The sequence below is a fragment of the Xenopus laevis genome, chromosome 1L (genome assembly GCF_017654675.1).
Source record: "Xenopus laevis strain J_2021 chromosome 1L, Xenopus_laevis_v10.1, whole genome shotgun sequence".
Taxonomy (NCBI): domain Eukaryota; kingdom Metazoa; phylum Chordata; class Amphibia; order Anura; family Pipidae; genus Xenopus; species Xenopus laevis.
In genome coordinates, this window is record NC_054371.1 from 117,580,913 (window position 1) to 117,602,009 (window position 21,097).

At 42.1% G+C, this 21,097-nt stretch overlaps 1 protein-coding gene across 1 annotated transcript; it reads left to right on the forward strand.

The window, feature by feature from the left end:
* Nucleotides 1-10,566: 10,566 nt before the first annotated feature.
* Nucleotides 10,567-21,088, forward strand: gng10.L (guanine nucleotide binding protein (G protein), gamma 10 L homeolog). The gene is given in 3 exon segments (NM_001171699.1): nt 10,567-10,721; nt 18,823-18,978; nt 20,412-21,088. Coding segments are annotated over 2 exon segments (207 nt in total). The 5' UTR covers nt 10,567-10,640; the 3' UTR covers nt 18,949-18,978; nt 20,412-21,088.
* Nucleotides 21,089-21,097: the final 9 nt, after the last annotated feature.

Genomic DNA, 21,097 nt, shown 5'->3' on the forward strand with positions numbered 1-21,097 from the left:
TGGTCAACTTATTGATGTATGAACTAAACACATATAGAAAGTGGTCAGGCTAAGAAATGTGGCCCAAACATCAAAAACATGACTGTATATTATAAATCTAAAAACGAACTTAAATAGGAGCTGCAAAGCTAATATAAATTTATAAGATATGTTCATTTTTGTGGAATTTTAAGAAATATGCTGCTTTCCAGATTATGTGGCTGTACCATAAAGGAATTGGCTTTCTAGCACATTCAGGTGGTCTACTTTGGTACATATATTGATTTCGAGTTCCTAAGAAAGTGTTTTAAATCAGAACATGCCCATCAGGAAGTAGAGGGTGCTGGTCAATAAATGTAGGGGAACAGAATGGTATACGGCTAAGCAGGATAACAGCAGCTGCAGAGATCCTTTACCGGTATATTGAATAATAGTATCCTAAGCCCATGGAAAAGGTACCTGGGATCTATAGAAAATGGTGATTTCACTTACCCCAACCAATTAACAGGGCTGTTTTCCTAACCTGTCCTTCTCCAGTTGCTATTTAAAAAGCTTTCCTATACGACTACATTTGTATTGTTAGTTATACTATAGCTACTGTTGCCTTGATGGTACCAGATTTCAATTGCCAAAACAAAATGTTTCATAAAAAAGAAAGACACAAGTGTGTCTGGGAGAAGTGGGTTTGTGTTGGAGGAGAGTAGCTGTTTTGTTGAGAGGTTATTTTGAACAGAAAAAAAGTAGCAGAAACTGAACAAGTAAACCCAGAAAGAGAGAAATCAACTAACCACTGAAGATTGCAGAGCGTGACGGATTGGAAAGTGAAGAGAGTGATAGTGAATTATCTTCCTACAGATACCAGTGTAAATCCAAAAGTTCTTAGGAAGTTACATGCATGCTATTGGCTGTTTATAATTGGTACTACGTACATTCCAAGACCAAGTTCCAAACCATTTGCTGGTTAATGCTTATACTCCTAAAGAATCTTATGATCTCTGAATCAACTAGCAGTAAGGCAGGTTATATACAGCCTTAAAAGTTTGAACTTGATAAACCTGTGTCTTTTTTTTTTCAACCTAAATTACTATGTTAAATGGCAGCACTGTGATCAGTAAACAAAAAGAAACTCTCTGTTGGTGCAAAAACATCAACTATCCTGGAGTTAAACCATACTATAGAAGCTGCCATCTATGGGGTATATTTATCGAAAAGTGAAGTTAGAGATCACTTGAGTAAAAATGCCACCTCTTTCCATTCATTTATATGGGATTTTTAAAGGCGTATTTAGCAAAGGGTGAACTTTCAATTTCACCCTTTGATAAATACGCCTTTAAAAATGCCATAGAAATGAATGGAAAGAGGCTGTATTTCCCTCTAGTGGACTGTGGTGATCTCTAACTTCACTCTTTGATAAATATACCCCTATCTTTTATTCATATATACTGGGAAGAGACTATGGGGCAAATTTACTTGCCTCCGAAATTGCGCCAGCGGATGGCTTCACTGACATCGCAACCCTTTGCCAGGCGTAGATTCGCCAGGACATCGCTAATTCACGAAAATTGTGAAGTTGCGCAACCGATAATACAATAAGTAGTTCGAAGTTACGCTAGTGATGCCTTATTAGCATACGCCGTGAAGTTAAAGTATGATGGACGTATATGTTGCAGCAAATACATTACACTACACAAGCCCAGGGAACCTTAATAAAAGAAAATAGAGTTGTTATATTGCCCTACACATGTGCCCAGTGTATAGTTTATGTGCCATATGTTAGGAAATGTAGGGGGGAAGGAGGGAACCAAAAAAAAATGTACGAGGGGGCGTGGCCTGCATGGGGAACGGCTAGGACGTGTGCCGTGTGAGCTCCGACCTGGGGCGCCATATACTGCTAAAATCCTGCTGTTACCTGGTAAAATTTTGCAACCCTGACGAGTGGCAAGTACCTTACTTAGGAGACTGCAACTCCTGATGGTGCGGAGAGGTCGGAGCAAAGGCGCAGCACAAGCGAAAACATCAAGGCACACCATGCCGAACCAAAATGGCGCCGAGCAGTCTGCACGCAGCAAGACACCCGACCGCACAGTGAGCGCTCGTGATGTGGCAGCACAAAAGCTTGCGCAATTTGTAAGAGACCCACAGACTCAGCGATCAGCTAAGGGTGAGTCTAGTCTTCCTGATTCCCAGCAATTTGACGCTCCAGGCACGGCTACATCGCCTGTGCAAATTCCCCAGGCCCCATTAAGCCCTGGGCCTATAGAACCCACGCTCAATGAGGTTCTCAGTGCCATTACATCTAATCACACTGTGCTCATGGGGAAAATTGATGAGCTTAAAACTGACTTTGCGATCTTAAAGCATGACACGCAAAAGCTCAGGGAGAGAACGGGGGAAGCAGAGAGGAGGATTAGTGAGCTGGAAGATCATACTCGGCCTATCCCAAGCCGCCTAACTGCTGCAGAATCACATATTGCTTTACTGATGACTAAGGCGGATGACTTGGAGAATAGGCTCCGGAGGAACAATATCAGGATCCTAGGCCTTCCTGAGAGAGCAGAAGGAGCTGTAACAGAAAGGTTCATTGAACAGTGGCTTACTAATACCTTTGGCCAACCGACGTTCTCCTCGGCCTTTACAGTGGAGAGGGCTCATAGAGTTCCAGGGAAACCACCTCCGCCAGGAGCCCCCCCGCGACCCCTAATAGCACGTTTGCTGAATTATAGGGATAGGGATGCGGCTCTGGCTGCGGCTCGACAAGCAGGAGAGATTCTCTATGAAAATCAAAGAATCTCCATATACCCTGACTTCTCTACAGAGGTTCGGAAACAGAGGGCGAGATTTACTGAGGCAAAACGGCTCCTGCGACAGAAGCAACTACCGTATGCCATGTTGTTTCCGGCGAGGCTGCGGGTCCATTTCAGTGGTAAAGCCTACTTCTTCACCAAGCCGGAGGAGGTCATTCAATGGATGGAGGAGAGGCCGCGCGATTCCCCACGCAGAGACTGATGAGGTTCTCTACGCCGGTTGGATTATGGAGGTCCCGCGCACAGCTTCTGGGAGATTGTCACTGGCACTATGGCTCCGGCTCCCCTTTTTCTTTTTGTCTGGGTTTGGTGGTTCCGGGCGCTTATTCGGATTTCTACTTGATAACTTCAATGTCTTCTCGCAGGACAGGTAATGGTCTTTGAATTATGGTCTATCGGGACAACCTAGAGATATAACTACCTTGCCCCAGGTTGGAGGGCACCGGTGTGGACTGTTGGTGGGCACCCCTGGACTGGACTCTGTGCGGACACTAACCCCACGTCAAGTTAAGGCTTGTTCAGTTAAGGGCAGTAAACTCACTTGTAATATGTTTATGCAGTGGGTGGGGTGGGGGTGGGGAGAAGGGTTTTTAGTTATGACTGTTTTTTTGCTTGATGTCACATGTAGCGGAAGGTTGTGTATAGTTCTACAACTGTGGTTTGACAGACACACACTCATGGTATCTAATATGGTAATGGATAGAAAACTGAAGTACTATGGCATCGGTTAAAATCTTATCATGGAATGTGAGGGTATGGGGGATGCCATAAAGCGAAGGTTAGTTTTTGATTTTATACGTAGACATAGACCCCAACTGATTTTCTTACAGGAAACTCACTTGGTGGGCGGGAAAACGCTGTCCCTAAAAAAGCCTTGGTTGGCTGCGATGTATCACTCAGTGTATTCAAGCTATTCTAGGGGGGTCTCTATTCTGCTATGTAGATCGTGCCCCTTCGTAACGGAAACAATTGTCTCTGACAGGCTTGGAAGGTTTATAATTGTGCAAGGCTCTTTATTGGGTAAGAAAATTACGCTGATTAATGTGTATGCCCCCCCCCCTTTAACTGATGCCTTTTTACAGGAACTAACCAACAAGCTCCTTACCATTGAAGTGACCCCGGTACTTTTTATGGGAGACTTTAATGCGATAGCTCATGCGGATGTAGATAAACTTCATCCCCCCAGACTTTCCTCAGCGATTTTAAATAGTTGGCTGACCACTTTTCAATTGGTTGACCTATGGCGGGTACGTCACCCGGGGGTGCGGCAGTTTACATGTTACTCACCTGGGTACAATAATATGTCTAGAATTGACCTGGCGATAGGATGCGCGGAGTTTAACAAGTGGGTTCAGAAGGTGGACATACTTACACGTGGCATATCTGACCACTCCCCTCTTCTGCTCACTATGTCGGCCTCGCTACAGCCAGCTGATAGGATTTGGCGCTTGAGTCCCTATTGGGCTAAACATGTCCAGCTTCAGGAATCCATTCAAACTAGCATAGACAATTTTTTGACAATTAACGGGGAAGAAGTCTCCCCGCAAATCACCTGGGATGCCTTTAAGGCTTACATAAGGGGGGAGTTTATCAGTAATATTAAGGCGATGACGGATAGCTACCAAAAAGATCTGGTGCAAAAAACTGCTGAGGTGCAGGAAGCCGAGATTAGTTATGTGGCACATCCAACTGACCAAACTCAAAAACTGTGGCAGGAGAAACAGCAGGCGCTACAGCTGGCCCAGGTTGAGCTTACACGAAAACATCTGCTCTATCAAAGGTCCAATATTTTCGAATTCGGTGATAAAAATGGGAAGTTACTGGCTCTATTGTCCAAAGAAGTGGGTGGTTCTATGGCTATACCAGCAATAAAACTTCCGACTGGAGTTATTGTTTCCACTCCAGAGGGTATTAATGAACGGTTTATGAGCTACTACGAGGATCTCTATCGATCCAAGGCGACAGTAACGGATGGGGAGGTGGATCAATACTTAGCTGCCACAGATATACCAGAATTCGATGTAGGTACAGTAGTACAGTTAGCTGAACCGATTACACAGGAAGAAGTGGAGGTGGCGATAGGAGCCTTCCCAGGGGGAAAAACTCCAGGATTAGATGGCCTTCCCATCGAGTGGTATAAGCAAAATGTTAAAAAAATAGCCCCTCTGTTAGTAAATTTGTATAACGCTGTGAGGACAGGGGCACCCCTTCCGGAGTCTATGAGGGAAACACTCATTATACTGATTTTGAAACCAGGCAAGGACCCCTTAGAATGCTCCTCGTATAGACCAATATCGCTTATTAATGTGGATGCCAAGATACTGGCAAAGGTGCTTGGGACAAGGCTGGCACCACACCTGGCCACAGTTATTTCACCGGATCAGACGGGCTTTATGCCGGGTCGTACTACTGACATTAATATTCGTCGGCTATTTACAAATATCTCGGTAGCGCATGATAATAGTGGGTATAGAGTAGTGGCATCATTGGATAATGAGAAGGCGTTTGATTCGGGGGAATGGTGTTATTTATGGGCCACAATGAGGAGGGTGGGGGTGCCCATAGACTACATCAAATGGGTGCAGGCACTTTACTACTTACCGGTGGGCAAGGTTAGAACCAATACCAAGGTGTCACAGGCCTTGGCAATAGGTAGGGGCACTCGGCAAGGTTGTCCCCTGTCCCCTCTTCTGTTCGCTCTTGCCATGGAACCACTGGCCTGTCGCATAAAACTTTCGCAAGAAGTGCAGGGTTTGCACCTGGGCTCGTGTAGGGAAATTATCTCCATGTACGCTGATGACACCCTCCTCTATCTTCCTAATCCGAATCATGCTCTCACTGGGGCACTCGCCATAATAAATCTGCACACTAGGTACTCAGGGCTGAAGATCAATTGGTCTAAATCAGTGATTTTTCCCATTGACCCCCTTCCATCGAACTTACCTCAGAATATCCATGGTCTTCAATGGGCGGAAACGTTTAAGTACTTGGGGATATGGGTACATTCGGACCTCCAGAAATATGTTGAGCTGAATGTACAACCCATCCTCAAATATATGCTGGAAAGACGGGAAGCTTGGGCTCATCTCCCCCTTACCCTCTTGGGTAGAATTAATTTGTTTAAGATGTTGATTCTTCCGAAACTAACATATGTATTTCGACAGTCCCCGATTGGCTTACCCAAGGCTATTTTTTCAAAACTAAAGAGTATAGTGTTGTCCCTGTTTTGGAACAGTGCTCCACCCAGGTTAGCTTTGAGCACTCTGCAGCTCCCCGTTACCCAGGGTGGTTTAGCGGCTCCTAACCTCTACTGGTACTACTTAGCGTCGCAATTGGTGGTGGCTAAAAGCTGGGTTACCCCTTCCCACACTAATGCAGCAACGCTTCTGGAAGCACAAATAGTGGGCTCATGAGAAGGACTAAAGAATCTGTTGTATAGAGGTACCTCCCTTACTAAGAATTTGTCACCCTTAATGACCACCACAATTGCGGTGTGGCACACTGTATTGCAATTTTACCCCAAGCATCAACCGCACTGTTCAGCTTTTTCCCCACTGTGGTGTAACCCCAGACTCCAACATCTCCGCACTATACCGGACCCGCAGATATGGGCACGGTATGGGGTTAAGTACCTTTCAGATGTTATGCCGGATGGTAACTTCAGCTCATTTCAGGACTTGAAACAGAAATTCTCTCTCCCTAATCCTATGCTTTTTAGGTATTTACAACTCAGGCATGCTATAGAAAATCAGTTTAAGGCCGGCCCACCAGACACTACCCCCAGGAAAATAGAGGTAGATATCCGCTCAGAGGCTATTCAGAAACCTCTTTCATACTTTTACGCCCAATTGATTAGAGTTGGTAGCCCCTCACTTACTAAACTGTTGTCTAGATGGCAGCAGGATATCCCTGGGCTTACTCTGGAGGACTGGGAGGAGATACTAGAATTGAGTTTGGTTGGGATTATCTGCAGTAGGGACAAAATGACCCAGTTGAATTATTTGCATAGAATATACCTTACTCCCTACAGACTAAAAAAAATGAACCAGGACTTGCAGGATGAATGCCCCAGATGTTCTGACTCGCCAGCGAACTTTATGCATATGATTTGGCACTGCCCGGCTATGCTGAGGTTTTGGGGGGAGGTCAATCAAATAATTAGTACAAAAACTGGTCTCCCAGTGCCACTGAATCCTAAGGTGTTGATATTGAATCTATTTGGGGAGATCTCTCACAACAGGGCACAAAGGACGCTTCTCATCACTTTATGTATGTATGCTAAAAAAGCAATAGCTTTGAAATGGAAATCTAGCAGGGGCCCAACGGTTCAGGAATGGGAGCAACTCATTAACAGTGCACTCCCCCTACATAAACTCACTTATATGAGGAGGGGTTGTCCAGAGAAATTTAATAAAATTTGGGCACCATGGACGGAGGAGGACACGGGTGTGGGTTAACCACAGTAGCAGTATGTACTAGTATGTTATGCTGTTCAGTTTTATATATATTTAATTGGAACATTCCTGAGTATACTGACCTGTACGTGAATGATGGTTAAAGTTTGTAAGAACTGTTTAATTGGTTTGTGTAAAAGAAAACAAAGATGCAATGCTATTATACAACTGTCTGACTGTATTGCTATAATTGCATAATAAAAGAATTGTTAAAAAAAAAAAAAAAATGTACGATCTTTTTCAGCCTATCACCCTGTAAAAAGTAAAAGACGCCAGCGTTTTTTGGGACTTCGAAAAATCTTCAACTTTTTTTTGAGGAACTCCTATCTACTCTATTGCACTTCGCCTGGTCTGAGGTGGCGAAGGCAAGACGTAACGTTCAGTAAAATCTGCATTTTACTGAATTTGCATAGTTACGTCCATTCACCTGAGCTAAAATTCGCCTGGCGTTAGAGTGCGAAGTAGTGCAAGAGTCTTATCTCCATCGCTAGCGAATTTATGCCAGTAGCCGTTAGTAAATCGGCGAAGTTCCAAAATGACGTCACAATGGCGAATTTTCGCCAGTGTTAGTCACTTCACCCTTTAGTAAATCTGCCCCTATATAGCCAATATAGCAGTGTCATTCCATCTTGCCAAAGAATGCAAGAACCTGTGTGTTTGGCAGCATGTGCAATGTGTAAAGCAATAAAGTTATTGTGCAACAAACTCCATTGGTCTAATTAGAAACATAACAATAATAGAAAATTCTAAGTTCTGTATTACAATTTTGCTTCTAAAGAAGTAACAAGAAAGAGTAACTGGTGTGGCTGCAGCTAAACTCTTAAATAAGCCCTTGATCTCATGTCTGATATCCATACACAGAGGCTTTCTGGGTTGCCAATTATCACTGACAGTGTGTGGGTGATGGTCTGTGGGGTAGGACAGGGCTGCCAATAGAAACCCTCTATTTTTCTTCTGGACGCCTTTAACAAGGAGGCATTTAGGGATCTCTTGTGGCATGCTTAGCAGTCTTAAATATCGGTTTACAGGACCCTGGGGATAATGAGGCCCCTAATGTTGTGATATATATACCCCCTAATATCTAATCTGGCTGAGTTTCTATTTCTAGATATAGGTCTAAGGATGGCTGGGGGGTATTTCCTGTGGCATCCATGGATAATGGTGAGTTGTTACTTGTGGTTGTCACATGATGCATATGTTAAGATGATGCCAATGTTTGTTTTTGTTCTCACTGTAGTTTATTTTGTTTTTACATCAGATTTTTTTTTACAGGTCATGGAACTCTGAGGTGAGTTATAATCCTTATAGGGGAAAAATATGTTATAATACACAAGATTCAGTGAGTCATGTGACTCACATCACTAAATGCCATTTAGAAGTATATAATTTACAGAATGTTCATGGCTCTTGTGTATATTATAATGTCTAAACCACGGGTGTCCAAACTTTTTGCAACGAGGGCCAGATTTGGTGAGGTGAATATGTGTGGGGGCCAACCATTCAGCCTGACATTCTTTGAACCATTAACATCATTTAACTCATTTAAACAAGGAATCACGTAGCCGTAGCAGTAATAATTGAGCACATTAGTGAAATGATCTGCCACTTGGTCTATACTGCTGCCTGTGTGCTGAAGGTGTTAGTAATAGACACATACAGAGTGCCCAAATAGTACTGCTACGGCTATGCATTCCTGATCGCACTGTGCTGGCGGGCCGCATTATTTGTTAATTTCTTGATGGAGGCTGTGGGCCGGTGTAAATTTGAAAACGGGCCGCAATTGGCCTCCGGGCCTGACTTTGGACATGCCTAGTCTAAACAGCGGTGTAAGTAGGGTTGCCACCTGTCTGGTTTTGACCTGGACAGCCAGGTATTTTGAAGGGTCAAAACTTCCTGCCCAATTTTCCAAATAAGGATTCCCCATGATTGACACGGCGATCGGCCGATTGGCGTGTCATAGCCCCACCCCAATGTCACTCCCCACCCCTCCATGTCACAGCCCTGCCCCCTGCCTGGTCTCTATCAGTTAGAAAGGTGGCAACGCTAGGTGTAAGATCATTCATTCAGCCACTAGCAATAACTTGAACCCTCAGCCATCACCCACACTAAGCACCCAACCCCTTCTCCTTTGCTCAAGGCAGACCAGCACAGACAGGAACAAAGGTGTAAGGTGAACCATCCAACAGTCCCTGTTATCAGTGGGGCAGTTTGCTATATGGTAGTTTGTAGTTATCAATGGATGAAAGTTAGAACTCACCATTTGATAAATGCAGTTCTCAAAATCCCACAGGAGCGAATAGAATGTCGGCAAGTTTTTATTTATTAAGCTCTAAACTCACATTTTGATAAAACTACTTCTTGGTGTAAAGGTTGCAAGTGTGGTGGATGCAAATTGTAAGTTGTTGTGGTGTATACAGAGATTTCTAGCTAGGTAACTTGATATATTGGTGACGAGCTTGTTGGTGTGAACCTTTGTTTATTGAGGCCATGTACATGCTTATCTTAAATAGTTAAAATTGTATCTAATAAGGGTAGAATGACAGAGGCGATTGTCGGTTCGAGTCCATCCGTTCCGTCGCGATGCGAGGAAGTGCAGGCGTCATGTTGGATGCGCCGAATCTAATGTAAGTAATACAAACGTCGCACGTACAAGCTGATTGCATCCGACATGACACAACTGTCAGATGAAGACGCAACATGCATCGTTCACGTCCGACAGTCGTGTCTTGCGGATGTTGTCACGTGCGACATTTGTATTACTTAAATTAGATTCGGCGCTTCCAATGTGACGCCTGCGCTTCCTTGTGTCATGTCGGAACAGAGGGACGCGCATCGCCCGTGTAGTTCTACTCTTAAGGTGCTGAATATACTGGGATCCCTGCCAATAAAAGCTATGTATGCATTAAGAAATGAACGCATGTTTCACATCTTTTCGTGTGCACACCTGGTGTCATAATTTACTTGACATAGAGGAAACATTGCTATCAGCAATTATTATTATTATCAGCAATTATTATTATAATTCTATGCCATAACTCCTACCTGTTAACTTTATTTCCAAAGCAGGCAACAGCAGAACTCCGATTTTACATTTTTCAACAATTTGCTCTTTCTGTATACAGTACATTTTGCAAAAATATGCCATTTTTCCTTGCCGTTGTTGATATGCAGTCCCCCTAATTGCCAGAGGGTGGCCTCCTAAATAAAGACAGTGGCACTGAACACTGGAGGAGCTTGGAAGCTGCGTTACATTGAGGGCTGCAGGATGGGTAGGAGGGTTGGAGTCAGTTTAGGAGTTTAGAAGCCTGTGAGATCATTTCCTCCCAGGGAATCACAACTGTGTGTTGCAGCAGGAGCTGGGTGCAGCTTTCATCAATTAACTGAGTACATCCACTTGACAACAATGTCTTCCAACTCTAACTTCAGTACAATGCAGAGAGTGGTGGAGCAGCTGAGACTGGAAGCCAGTGTGGAACGGATTAAGGTAAGGGAACACAGCTGATGCAGCAAACAAACTTCCTTTGCCTAAAATACTACATTCCTTGCTAAGCCACTCAATTTTTTTTTGTGTAACTAAATAAAATATCCACACTGCTTGCTGCAACTAGACTACAACTCCCAGCATCCACTGCCAAAGGTGATGGGAATTGTAGGTCTCAGCAGGGCAATGGGTTGTAGGTGCCCCAGTGTCTTTGTCATTTTGAAGCCTTGCAATGTGATCCAGGCTCTTTCATTACAGTTTTCCTTTGTGTTACAGAGAAGAAATGTTCTTTTTTTCCTTAAATTTTCCGAAGGACTTTACTTAAAATACAAATGTACTTTTCCAGATGTAACATGCCAGTGTAATTACTGCTACTGTGTTTAACTGACGTTCAAGTCCCGAATTAGGAAACAAATGCCACATCCACAAGCTGCTTCCCTGTCAGACTTCAGCTGTACCACAAAGCATTCAGAAATAGACCCTAATTGTAGCTCCTGCACAGGGAACACAAGGCCTCAGCCAGCCCAAAGGCCAAACTTTTTATCTAGCTCAGGTATAGAGGGAGCAGACCCTGCAGCTGCTGGAGGAGCCCAGTCGGGCACTGATACGATCGTTAGCAGAGTTAAAGATCAAAAAAGCCCCTTATTTTGGTAAAGAGTCACTGCTACAGCAACTTTGCTGAACAAAACTAATACAAGTATGGGAGCTGTTATCCAGAAACCCCATTATCCAGAAAGCTCAGAATTATGGGAGGCTGTCTCCCATAGACTCCATTTTATTCAAATAATTCTGATTTTACTAATTGATTTCCTTTTCTCTGTAATAAAGAAACAGTATCTTGTACTTGATCTAAAGTAAGATAAAACCAGTCCTTATTAGAGGCAAATCAATTCTATTGCGTTTATTTAGAGGGTTATTTATTAAAGGTCGAGTTGTGTTTTCCTGAAAAATTCAAGTTTTTCAAGGGTAGTTTCAGTAAAAGCTCAAATTTATCAAAAATCTAAAAACACTGAATTTTTCAAGATTTATTATGCCCCGAAGCTGCAAAAAACCTGAATGCGAAAATACTTCAGCTAAAACCTGTCGAGATCATGTAGAAGTCAATGGCAGAGGTCCCTTTAACCATTCGAAGATGTTTTTAGCCCTCATTATTTTCAGGTTTCTTTCAGTGGTTTGCTTTTTTCTTTTTTTTTTTTTTGGTTTACACTCAAAAACTCGATCAATTCGAGGTATTCAAGGTTTTCACCCCGATTGCATTCAATTGAGTTTCAAAAATGAGCAAATATTCGAGTTGGGAATTTATTCAAGGTAGGAAAACCCCCACAAATTTTAAAAACTCGACCTCTGATAAATTAATGTTTAAATTAAGTATTCATTTTAAGTATACTTAGGGGCACATTTACTAAGGGTCGAATATCGAGGGTTAATTAACCCTCGATATTCGACCATCGAAGTAAAATCGTTCGACTTCGAATATCGAAGTCGAACAATTTAGCGCTAATATTTCGATCGAACGATTATTCGTTCGATCGAACGATTAAATCCTTCGAATCGAACGATTCGAAGGATTTTAATTCATCGATCGAACGGATATCCTTCGATCCAAAAAACATAGGCAAGCCTATGGGGACCTTCCCCATAGGCTAACATTGAGTTCGGTAGCTTTTAGCTGCCGAACTAGGGGGTCGAAGTTTTTCTTAAAGAGACAGTACTTCGATTATCGAACGATCGAATAGTCGAACGATTTTTAGTTCGAATCGTTCGATTCGTAGTCGAAGTCGTAGTCGAAGGTCGAACTAGCCCATTCGATGGTCGAAGTAGCCAAAAAAACACTTCGAAATTCGAAGTTTTTTTTATTCGAATCCTTCACTCGAGCTTTGTAAATGTGCCCCTTAATGTATAGAGATCTAAATTAGATAAAGATCCCTTATCCGTACAACCCCAGGTCCTTCACTTTCTGGATGATAGGTCCCATACCTGTAGAAGCTTTTTAAAGTGGACCTGTCATCCAGACACAAAAATCTGTATAATAAAAGTACTTTTCAAATTAAACATGAGATCCAATTTCTATTTTTTATTAAAGCATTCATAGCTGTTGTAAGCTCATTTAAAAATCTCAGCTGTCAATCAAATATTGTCTGCCCCTCCTCTATGCCAGTGGCATAGAGGCGGGGCAGACAATTACTTTCACTTTCCGTTCAGCACTTCCTACATCTCACTGCTCTCCCCACATTCCCCCGTTCTCTTTACTGTTTAATTGTGTAGCCAGGGCATGGGGATGGACATCAGGTCCCCCATTCTGGTGCACAAACAAGATTCTGAGATGATACAAGACTTCTCTTAATAAAACTGTCCACAAAATGGCTGCTTCCTGCTTGCTATAATTATGAATTCCCAGACTGAAGGAAACAAGATCCAAATAATTTATATAGTGTAATTAAATTTCATTTTGCTTGACTAATGTGATAAAATAGGATTTGGAATGTTTTTATTTGGGTGACGGGTCCCCTTTAAGTCAGCAGCCCAGGTCATTCTCTATCTCCCCTTGTCTGTCCTAGTGTGTGCAGTGGGAAGTAGTAGGAGCAGCTGGGAGATGGAGGGTCAGAGAGGAATGGCGTCTGTTTGAGGGGGTTATTTACAGGGCTTCTGTACCTCAGACATAGACGGGCACAAGTGAAGAAAAGAAGTCCTGCTTGTGTTTAGTATACTTGCAGACGGAGTTCAAAAATGATCTCGACACAGAGAAAACATTGCTATCCGCAATTATTGATTTAAATTCTGTGCCTACCCGTTTTACGTTAACTTCCAAAGCAGGCTACAGCAAAACTCCGGATTTGATATCTTCCTGGAATTTACCCATTTTTACTGCAATGTCTGGCAGTGTATTCCTTTTGGGTATTGTGGAACTGATGTTCTGCTAGAAATTGCATTTGGTCATAAAGGGCAGTTAGGTCAGAAGTTGTTCCTTGCACTTCCATGTAGTTGTGTTTGGTGCCATCCCTGGTTGTTGCTTTTACTAGTATCTCACCTGGTTAAGGCTAAAGCAGAAGGTAGGAAGAAAGATGCCCCTGTGGGGGGCTATTTACCACCCCTGGTAAACTGACACCATCGGTATAACTAACATAAATGGACGGTGGGTGTTGGGAGAGCGTGCCAGCCTGGAGCTGCAGTGCACTGGGCCCCTCCAAAGTTTTTTTTTTTTTTTTTCCAGGGAGGCCTGGCACGACTTTGTTACGCCACTGCCTGACACACACTACTGCTTCATGGTCGGAGCCAGGCCCGGACTGGCAATCTGTGGGTTCTGGCAAATGCCAGAGGGGCTGCTATAAGGTGCCATAGAAAGTAGGTATTTAGTGGGCTGGTGGGGGCTGTTTGTGCCTCTGTGTGGGCTGATTGGGCCTCTGTGTACCTGAAATGCCACGGCCTGTTTTAATTCTGGTCGGAGCTTGCTTGCGATGCTGTTTAAATACAAATACCCTGAAGACTTGTCATCCCTCCTATCTGCTAGAAATTAGGGATGGGTGAATCTTTTCGCCTTGTTGCGCTGCGGAAATGACGGCTATACACTTGTATGGCGTTGTGCGACAAAAAAAAAAGAAATTGCCGCGCGACACCTTTTTTGGTGCCCATAGACTTAAATGGGCGTCAGTGTCGTTTCGTTGGCGGCAAATTTTTGGCTAAACGAAACAGGTCAAATTCGCCCATCCCTACTAGAGATCCTTAGTAAAGGGCAGGACATTACCTTTTTCAAAATCTGTGCAATGAATTTGAGTTGTGCTGAACATTCTTTTTGAAACTGATCAAACTGGGACACTGAAGCTCCTTAAAAGAGAATAAAGTCCCAATCACTGGGGATGCCAAAAGTTGCAGTATATGCTTTCTCAAGTTCATCTGAAATCGCTTGTAGTAGCCTTGTGCTTCTGCAAAACATACAACTGTGTGACACTGTAATGTTAACACAAACTAAACATTGCTAAAGTAGATCCATTATTTCTTTTGGCCTCTTGCTAAACAATATGTTTTTTATTAACCGTTCCATCACTGCTGTACACAGCCCCTGTAGTTGTGTGGAGGCCAGGGAGCAGGAATCTGCTGTATGTGATCACCCTCTGCAGCCCCTTCTGCTTCTTACACAAACCAGTGAATAGGCGGCTGGGAAACTGCCTGAAGGTGCTTACTGAGCCCTCAGGAGAGCCTGGTTCCTTTAAGTTACGCCACCTACTGTACAGAAATGTGCACAGGCTCTGAAAGTATTTTATTTATGTTATCCAGAATGCTCGGGACCTGGGGTTTTCAGGATAATGGATCGTTCCACAATTTGGATCACCATGCCAGTCTGCTAAAAAATCGTTAATACATTAATTAAACCCAACAGCATTGTATTGCCTCCAATAAGGATTAATTACATCGTAGTTTGGGTCAAGTTCAAAGTACTGTTTTAGTATTACAGACTAATAACGAAATCATTATTAAAAAATGTAAATATTTAATTAAAATGGAGTCCATGGGAGGTGACCTTCCTGGTATTCTAAGCTTTCTGGGTATCGGGTTTCAAGATAATACAACTCGCCATTTTTTAGCCTGTTTTACTGTACTGAAAATGGTTTCTCACTGGAGATTTTATAGTAGAAGGAGGGCTATAGATATAGTCGAGGCATGTTCTGCATTCAGTAATGTCACTCCTATTTGTACAAAGAAGGCAATGAAACCCTGTGGTATTTATATTTATGAAGTTGTCATTATACTCAAAACTGTACTGGAAAGCCATTACATTGTACAAAACATTCATTATGCTGAAGGTTTGCTGTAGGCTATTTGGAACAGACATTTGCATATCATGCCTTTTTTAAGAATCTGTACTTTTCTAAAAATATATGGTCTTGTGGGTTAAAGGGGACCCATCACCCAAAAAAATGATTCCAAATCCTATTTTATCACATTAGTCAAGCAAAATGAACTTTAATTACACTGTATAAATTATTTGTATCTTATTTCCATCAGTCTGAGAACTCATAATTAAGCAAGCAGGCAGGAGCCATTTTGTGTTCATTTTTGAGTTTACAACCGCTATGAACGGTTTAATAAAAAAAAAGAATTTGGATTTCATGTTTAATTTGAAAAGGACTTTTATTATACAGATTTGTATGTCTGGGTGACAGGTCCACTTTAACTTCTTGCTTTTCAGACACAGAAAACACCGATAATGTGTTCTGTTTATAGGAGCAACATGTCAGCCATGAAACCACTTGAGTAATCGTATGCTTGTGTGGCATGGCAATACCCAGAAGGCTTGTGACATTCACATTTATGCAGCGTTTGTCTTTGTACCAAAGAACATGTATGTTGCATGTTTTTGAGTCAACAATTACAGGCTTTGGGTATGGTTGCGACCTTTACCCAATGTGAGCACCGGGCAGGCCAGTGACGTCACGAGTGGTGGAGATGACATTGTGGGGTGGGCGGAGCTACAACATGGCAGTTGGCGATCACCAATTGTCGCGTCAATTTTAGGGAATACTGCCCCGTTTTCCAAACTAGGAAAACTGGCCAGGCAGTTTTGACCTGGGCAGCCCTCCCGAAAACCGGGCTGTCCAGGTCAAATCCAGACAGGTGGCAGGATTTTTTTTATCTGAGGTTTTCCAGATGAGGGATATTTCTGTAATTTTAATCACCATACCTTAAGTCTGATAAAAATCATTCAAACATTAAGTACACCCAATGGGACAGTTTTGCCACCAATATGGATTCCCACAGTTTAGTTATCATTTTATTATTGCACAGAATAAGGAAATCAATTTTACGAACTGGAATGAATTGCTTAAAATGGAGTCTATGGGAGAAGGCCTTCCCGTAATTCAGAGCTTTCTGGATATCTGGGTTCCAGATATGGGATCTCATGTGTATTGGTATGGGGCTTTCAAAATCAGTTTTGATTTTTTTTTTCAAGTACAGTATATAAAGAAGATATGCTCAAATATAAAAAAATAAAACATTTATCTATTAGAAGCCCCACAGATGTGGGACCTGCTGTATTATAGTTATACCACTAATTCTCAGTGTTTAAAATCAATAGAGTCTACTGTATAAATGTGTTCATAACAAGAGCTTCTCCTTTGATTTGCTTGAAATAGTTTGTCTGTTCAAGATCATGTGCTTAAAGCAGTTTTTGGACCATGATAAAAAATGAGAACATTCAGATAAGCTGCATACTGCGGAAGTTCTCATAGGATTATTTTAATCAGATCTTAAAAGCCTTGATACCACACCAGCTTAGCAGAGAGATGGGTCAATCAATAGCTGTCAGAGACTAGGGGAGTGAGCTTTATGGATGGGATTTGTACATTATGGAGAACACCCACTGCCTGAAGGCTTCCATTTGCAGACAATCAAATGATTGTATCAGGAAACCAATGGAACCACGAGAAGAGATGGAAGAGCAGCAATTACAATGGGTTATTGTCTGACCTGCAAATTAGTTGTTTTACACTCAAATGTGCACGATCAGAAAAGAACACTGAACTGTTACATGTTTAAATGATTTTTAGCAGTCCTAAGGTATGGAGATCCATAACTTCAATCATATATTGTGTTTTTGACCTAATTAAAGGAGAAGGAAAGCTACCTAGGCAGTTTATTTCTAATAGATTAGCCACAACAGTGCAAGCTATAACACTATATTTATTCTGTATAATGCTTTTCCATACCCGAGTAAACAACTCTAGATATGGGGGCAGATTCACTAAAGCAGGGATGCCCAACCTTTAGAACCTGTGAGCAACATTAAGAAGTATAAGGAGTTGGGGAGCAACACTAGCATGAAAAATGTTCCTGGGTGCCTAATACAATAAGTGCTGTGATTGGCCATTTAGTAGTGGATTGTCAACCTATATTGAGGCTCTGTTTGGCAGTGCACCTGGTTTTTATACACTAAAACTTGCCTCGATGCCAGGAATTCAAAAATAAGCACCTACTTTGAGGCCACTGGGAGCAACATCCAAGGAGTTGGAGAGCAAAAGAGAAGAGAAATTTTGCCAGAAATCACATCCACAGGGACATCGCCAATTTACTAACATGCATAGGCGACAATTCGATAGAGAACAGGACCGTCGAAACGTTTGTTCGTCTGGCACAGTGGCACTAAGTGTGGCGAATCGTTCGCTGGCAACAATTTGCCCTTAAGTGAAGTTGCCCCATTGTCTCTGTTTGTATCAGATAGCAGCTGCCATATTAGCTTGCTGTGACATCACTTCCTGCCTGAGTCTCTCACTGCTCGCTGATAGCTCTGAGCTCAGATTACAGCAGGGTGGGGAGGAGGAAGGAGCAAACTGAGCATGCTCAAGCCCTGGAGGTTTAAGATGAAAACAGGAAGACTGATACAGAAGCCCAGGTGTACACAATAGAAGGAACAAAATGCTGTGTTTCTTTTGACCGAGGACTCAAAGCCGCATTATTGAGGGTTTACTGGTGTATTTATGTAGACCTTTCTGATAAAGCTTACTTAGTTTTAACCTTGATATGGAACAAAACGTTGGACACTATACGATATTTGATTAAATAAACCAGTTTTTGATCACTAGAGGACTGGAAGGCTAAATATTGGTTGACTACAGACCCTGGAGCATTGCTTGTATGACTGTGAAAGCCGGTTTAACATTCTATGTTAAACCGGCTTCTAATCTTTACCTAAATTCTTAAAATGGATACACCCATTCCAATTTCCCAATAGGCCAGTCTGGCCTATATATGTTCTGATCTATTCAAGTTGCAAAGTAGAGGTGATGACGATCCTCAATAAAATTATCAGTTGGATTTATTTACCAATGTCTAATTGGAATCATCAAAATTTTGGGCAGTTTTATATAGGAAATTGATTCATTGGAGCCATACACATCAGAGACATGTCAGTCTGGTTAAATATTGGGCAAATTGACCAACAACATCTGCTTATATATATATTTAGTTTTATGCATATTCTGTGTAAGGTAGTCCATGACCTCTACAATGCTTTCTCAATATAATAATTTAAAGGCCTTGTATGTAGCCTTTTGACATGTAGCTTTAGTACGACATTTTTTGACATAAAATGACATGTATTTATATGTAGGTCTCACAGGCAGCAGCGGAACTTCAGCAGTATTGCATGCAGAATGCTTGTAAGGATGCACTGCTGGTGGGAATGCCTGCTGGAAGCAACCCATTCCGAGAGCCAAGATCCTGTGCATTGCTCTGAACAACCTCTGCCATTATATTTGTCACTAATGTAAGTATGCATGTACTCCATTTATAAAACCAAATACACATATAATATACAAAATTTGTTTGTACACACAAGCACACAGTGAAAAGGGAACATATGAGATCAGTTGAGAAGGCCATCTATTCAAGTGCCAATAAGATGCTGATTTAAGGTGGCCATATACGGGCAGATTAAAGCTGCCGATATCAGTCCTTTAGACAGATTTGGCAGCTTACCTGCCCAAGTGTGGTGACTTCAGATGGGTCTCCCCGATCGATATCAGGTCAAAAATCGGGCTGATGTCGATCTGACAGGTTTAATTCTTCCTGCAATTGACAGCCGCATCCGTAGTAGGGCAGAACGATCGGATCAACTCGATATCACCCTGCCTGGGCATATCGTGTTAAGATACAGCCGTTTGGCAACCTCACCAAACGAGCAAATCTTAGTGTATAGCCAACTTTAAGGTGGCCATACACTAATAAATCCACTCATTGGAGAGGTCCCTGATATGCCTAAGGTGGACGATATTGAGTCCTAAAGACTAAATGATTCGATTAAAACAGTGGGTATGCAAGCCATTGAAGTGAGGACCACATCAACTAGCCTATGCAGTCCTCGATCTGATGGGAAAATCAAACCTGCCTGATTGACATCTGGCCAATTTTTGGCCAGATATTGGTCAGGTGGGCCTGTTGGAGGTCCCTCTACACAGGCAGATAACTGCAGCATCAGTCTAATGGTTTAAATCTGATTAAATCTGCCAGTGAATGGCCGCCTTAAAGGAATCGATACTATCAAGGGAAAACACGTTTTCAAAACGAACAAGTTAATAATCCTGCTGCAGCAGAAATCCGCACTGAAATCTGTTTTTTCAAAAGAATAAACAGATTTTTTTATAATTAATTTCTGACATGGAGCTAGACATGTCAGTTTCCCAGGTGCCCCCAGTCATGTGACTTGTGCTCTGATAAACTTTAGTCACTCTTTACTGCTGCACTGCAAGTTGCAGTGATATCACCCTATCCAATTCCCCCCCCCCCCAAGCAGCCCATCAGCAAAACAATGGGAAGGTGACCAGATAGCAGTTTCCTGACACAAGATAACAGCTCCTTGGTAGATATGAGAATAGCACTCCATAGTAAAATTCCAGGTCCCACTGTGACTCCTCCAGTTACATTGAGTAGAAGAAACAATAGATCATCTTAAAGCAGTTCCATCATGAAGTGCTGGCACTTTCTGAAAGCACAGGATCAGGCAAAATCTTTGATCACTGTTGGGTACCCCACATTTTGGCATCCCACCCCACCGATTGTCTTTGCTTCTCCAGTAACATCATGCACAGTTAGAATATGGCACAAAATATTCTCATGTGGACAACTATGTTAAAGTCACCTAAGATATCAGTTCTCTGTTTTATATTTAACATTATGAACATTTTTATATATTTTATTTAGGTGTTTCACACTTCCTGCCTTGAAAGAAGACTGGCTACGTTTCCTGTGCCATTCCAACTGATGTGGCAAAACTTCTTTCTATATTTATTAATTATTTCATACAGTGTTTTATGAACTTTTTTGGTAATATTTGAACAGAAATAAAATTCTATGAAAAATGTGAGGTTTTTGGCTAACTTTTTTTAGGTAACCACACTGTTTTGGGTAGTTATAAATATTATGTTATTCTCAGAGAATGAGTTTGGACAGATCTGAGAAACAAAGACTAATCAGATTTTTACATTGTTTAAACCTTGGATCTCCAGATGTTGCATGACACACTGGGGCATATTTATGAATACCAGACAAAGCTTTCTCCCTAATAAAACATACGCTTTGTGTGGTGTTATATTTAGCATTTTTGGTCATGGTTGCCTGTGGTCTCATCTTAGGAGGTCTTTTGTCTGTCTTTCTGATTGGTTAGTAAGGTGAGGCATGATCATACAACTACCTATGCTGACCACAAATTAATTGAATCACATACAATCACACTTGTAATAATTAAATTAAGAGTTAATATTAGTGTGCCTGGTTTACAGTTTCTCCCCATGCAAATGGCTCTCGTTTTTGGTTCTCTCACTGTGGTGAGAAACGTAACCAAAGACTTGTGAAAATAAATATATATAATTATATACATGGCCCTGCAG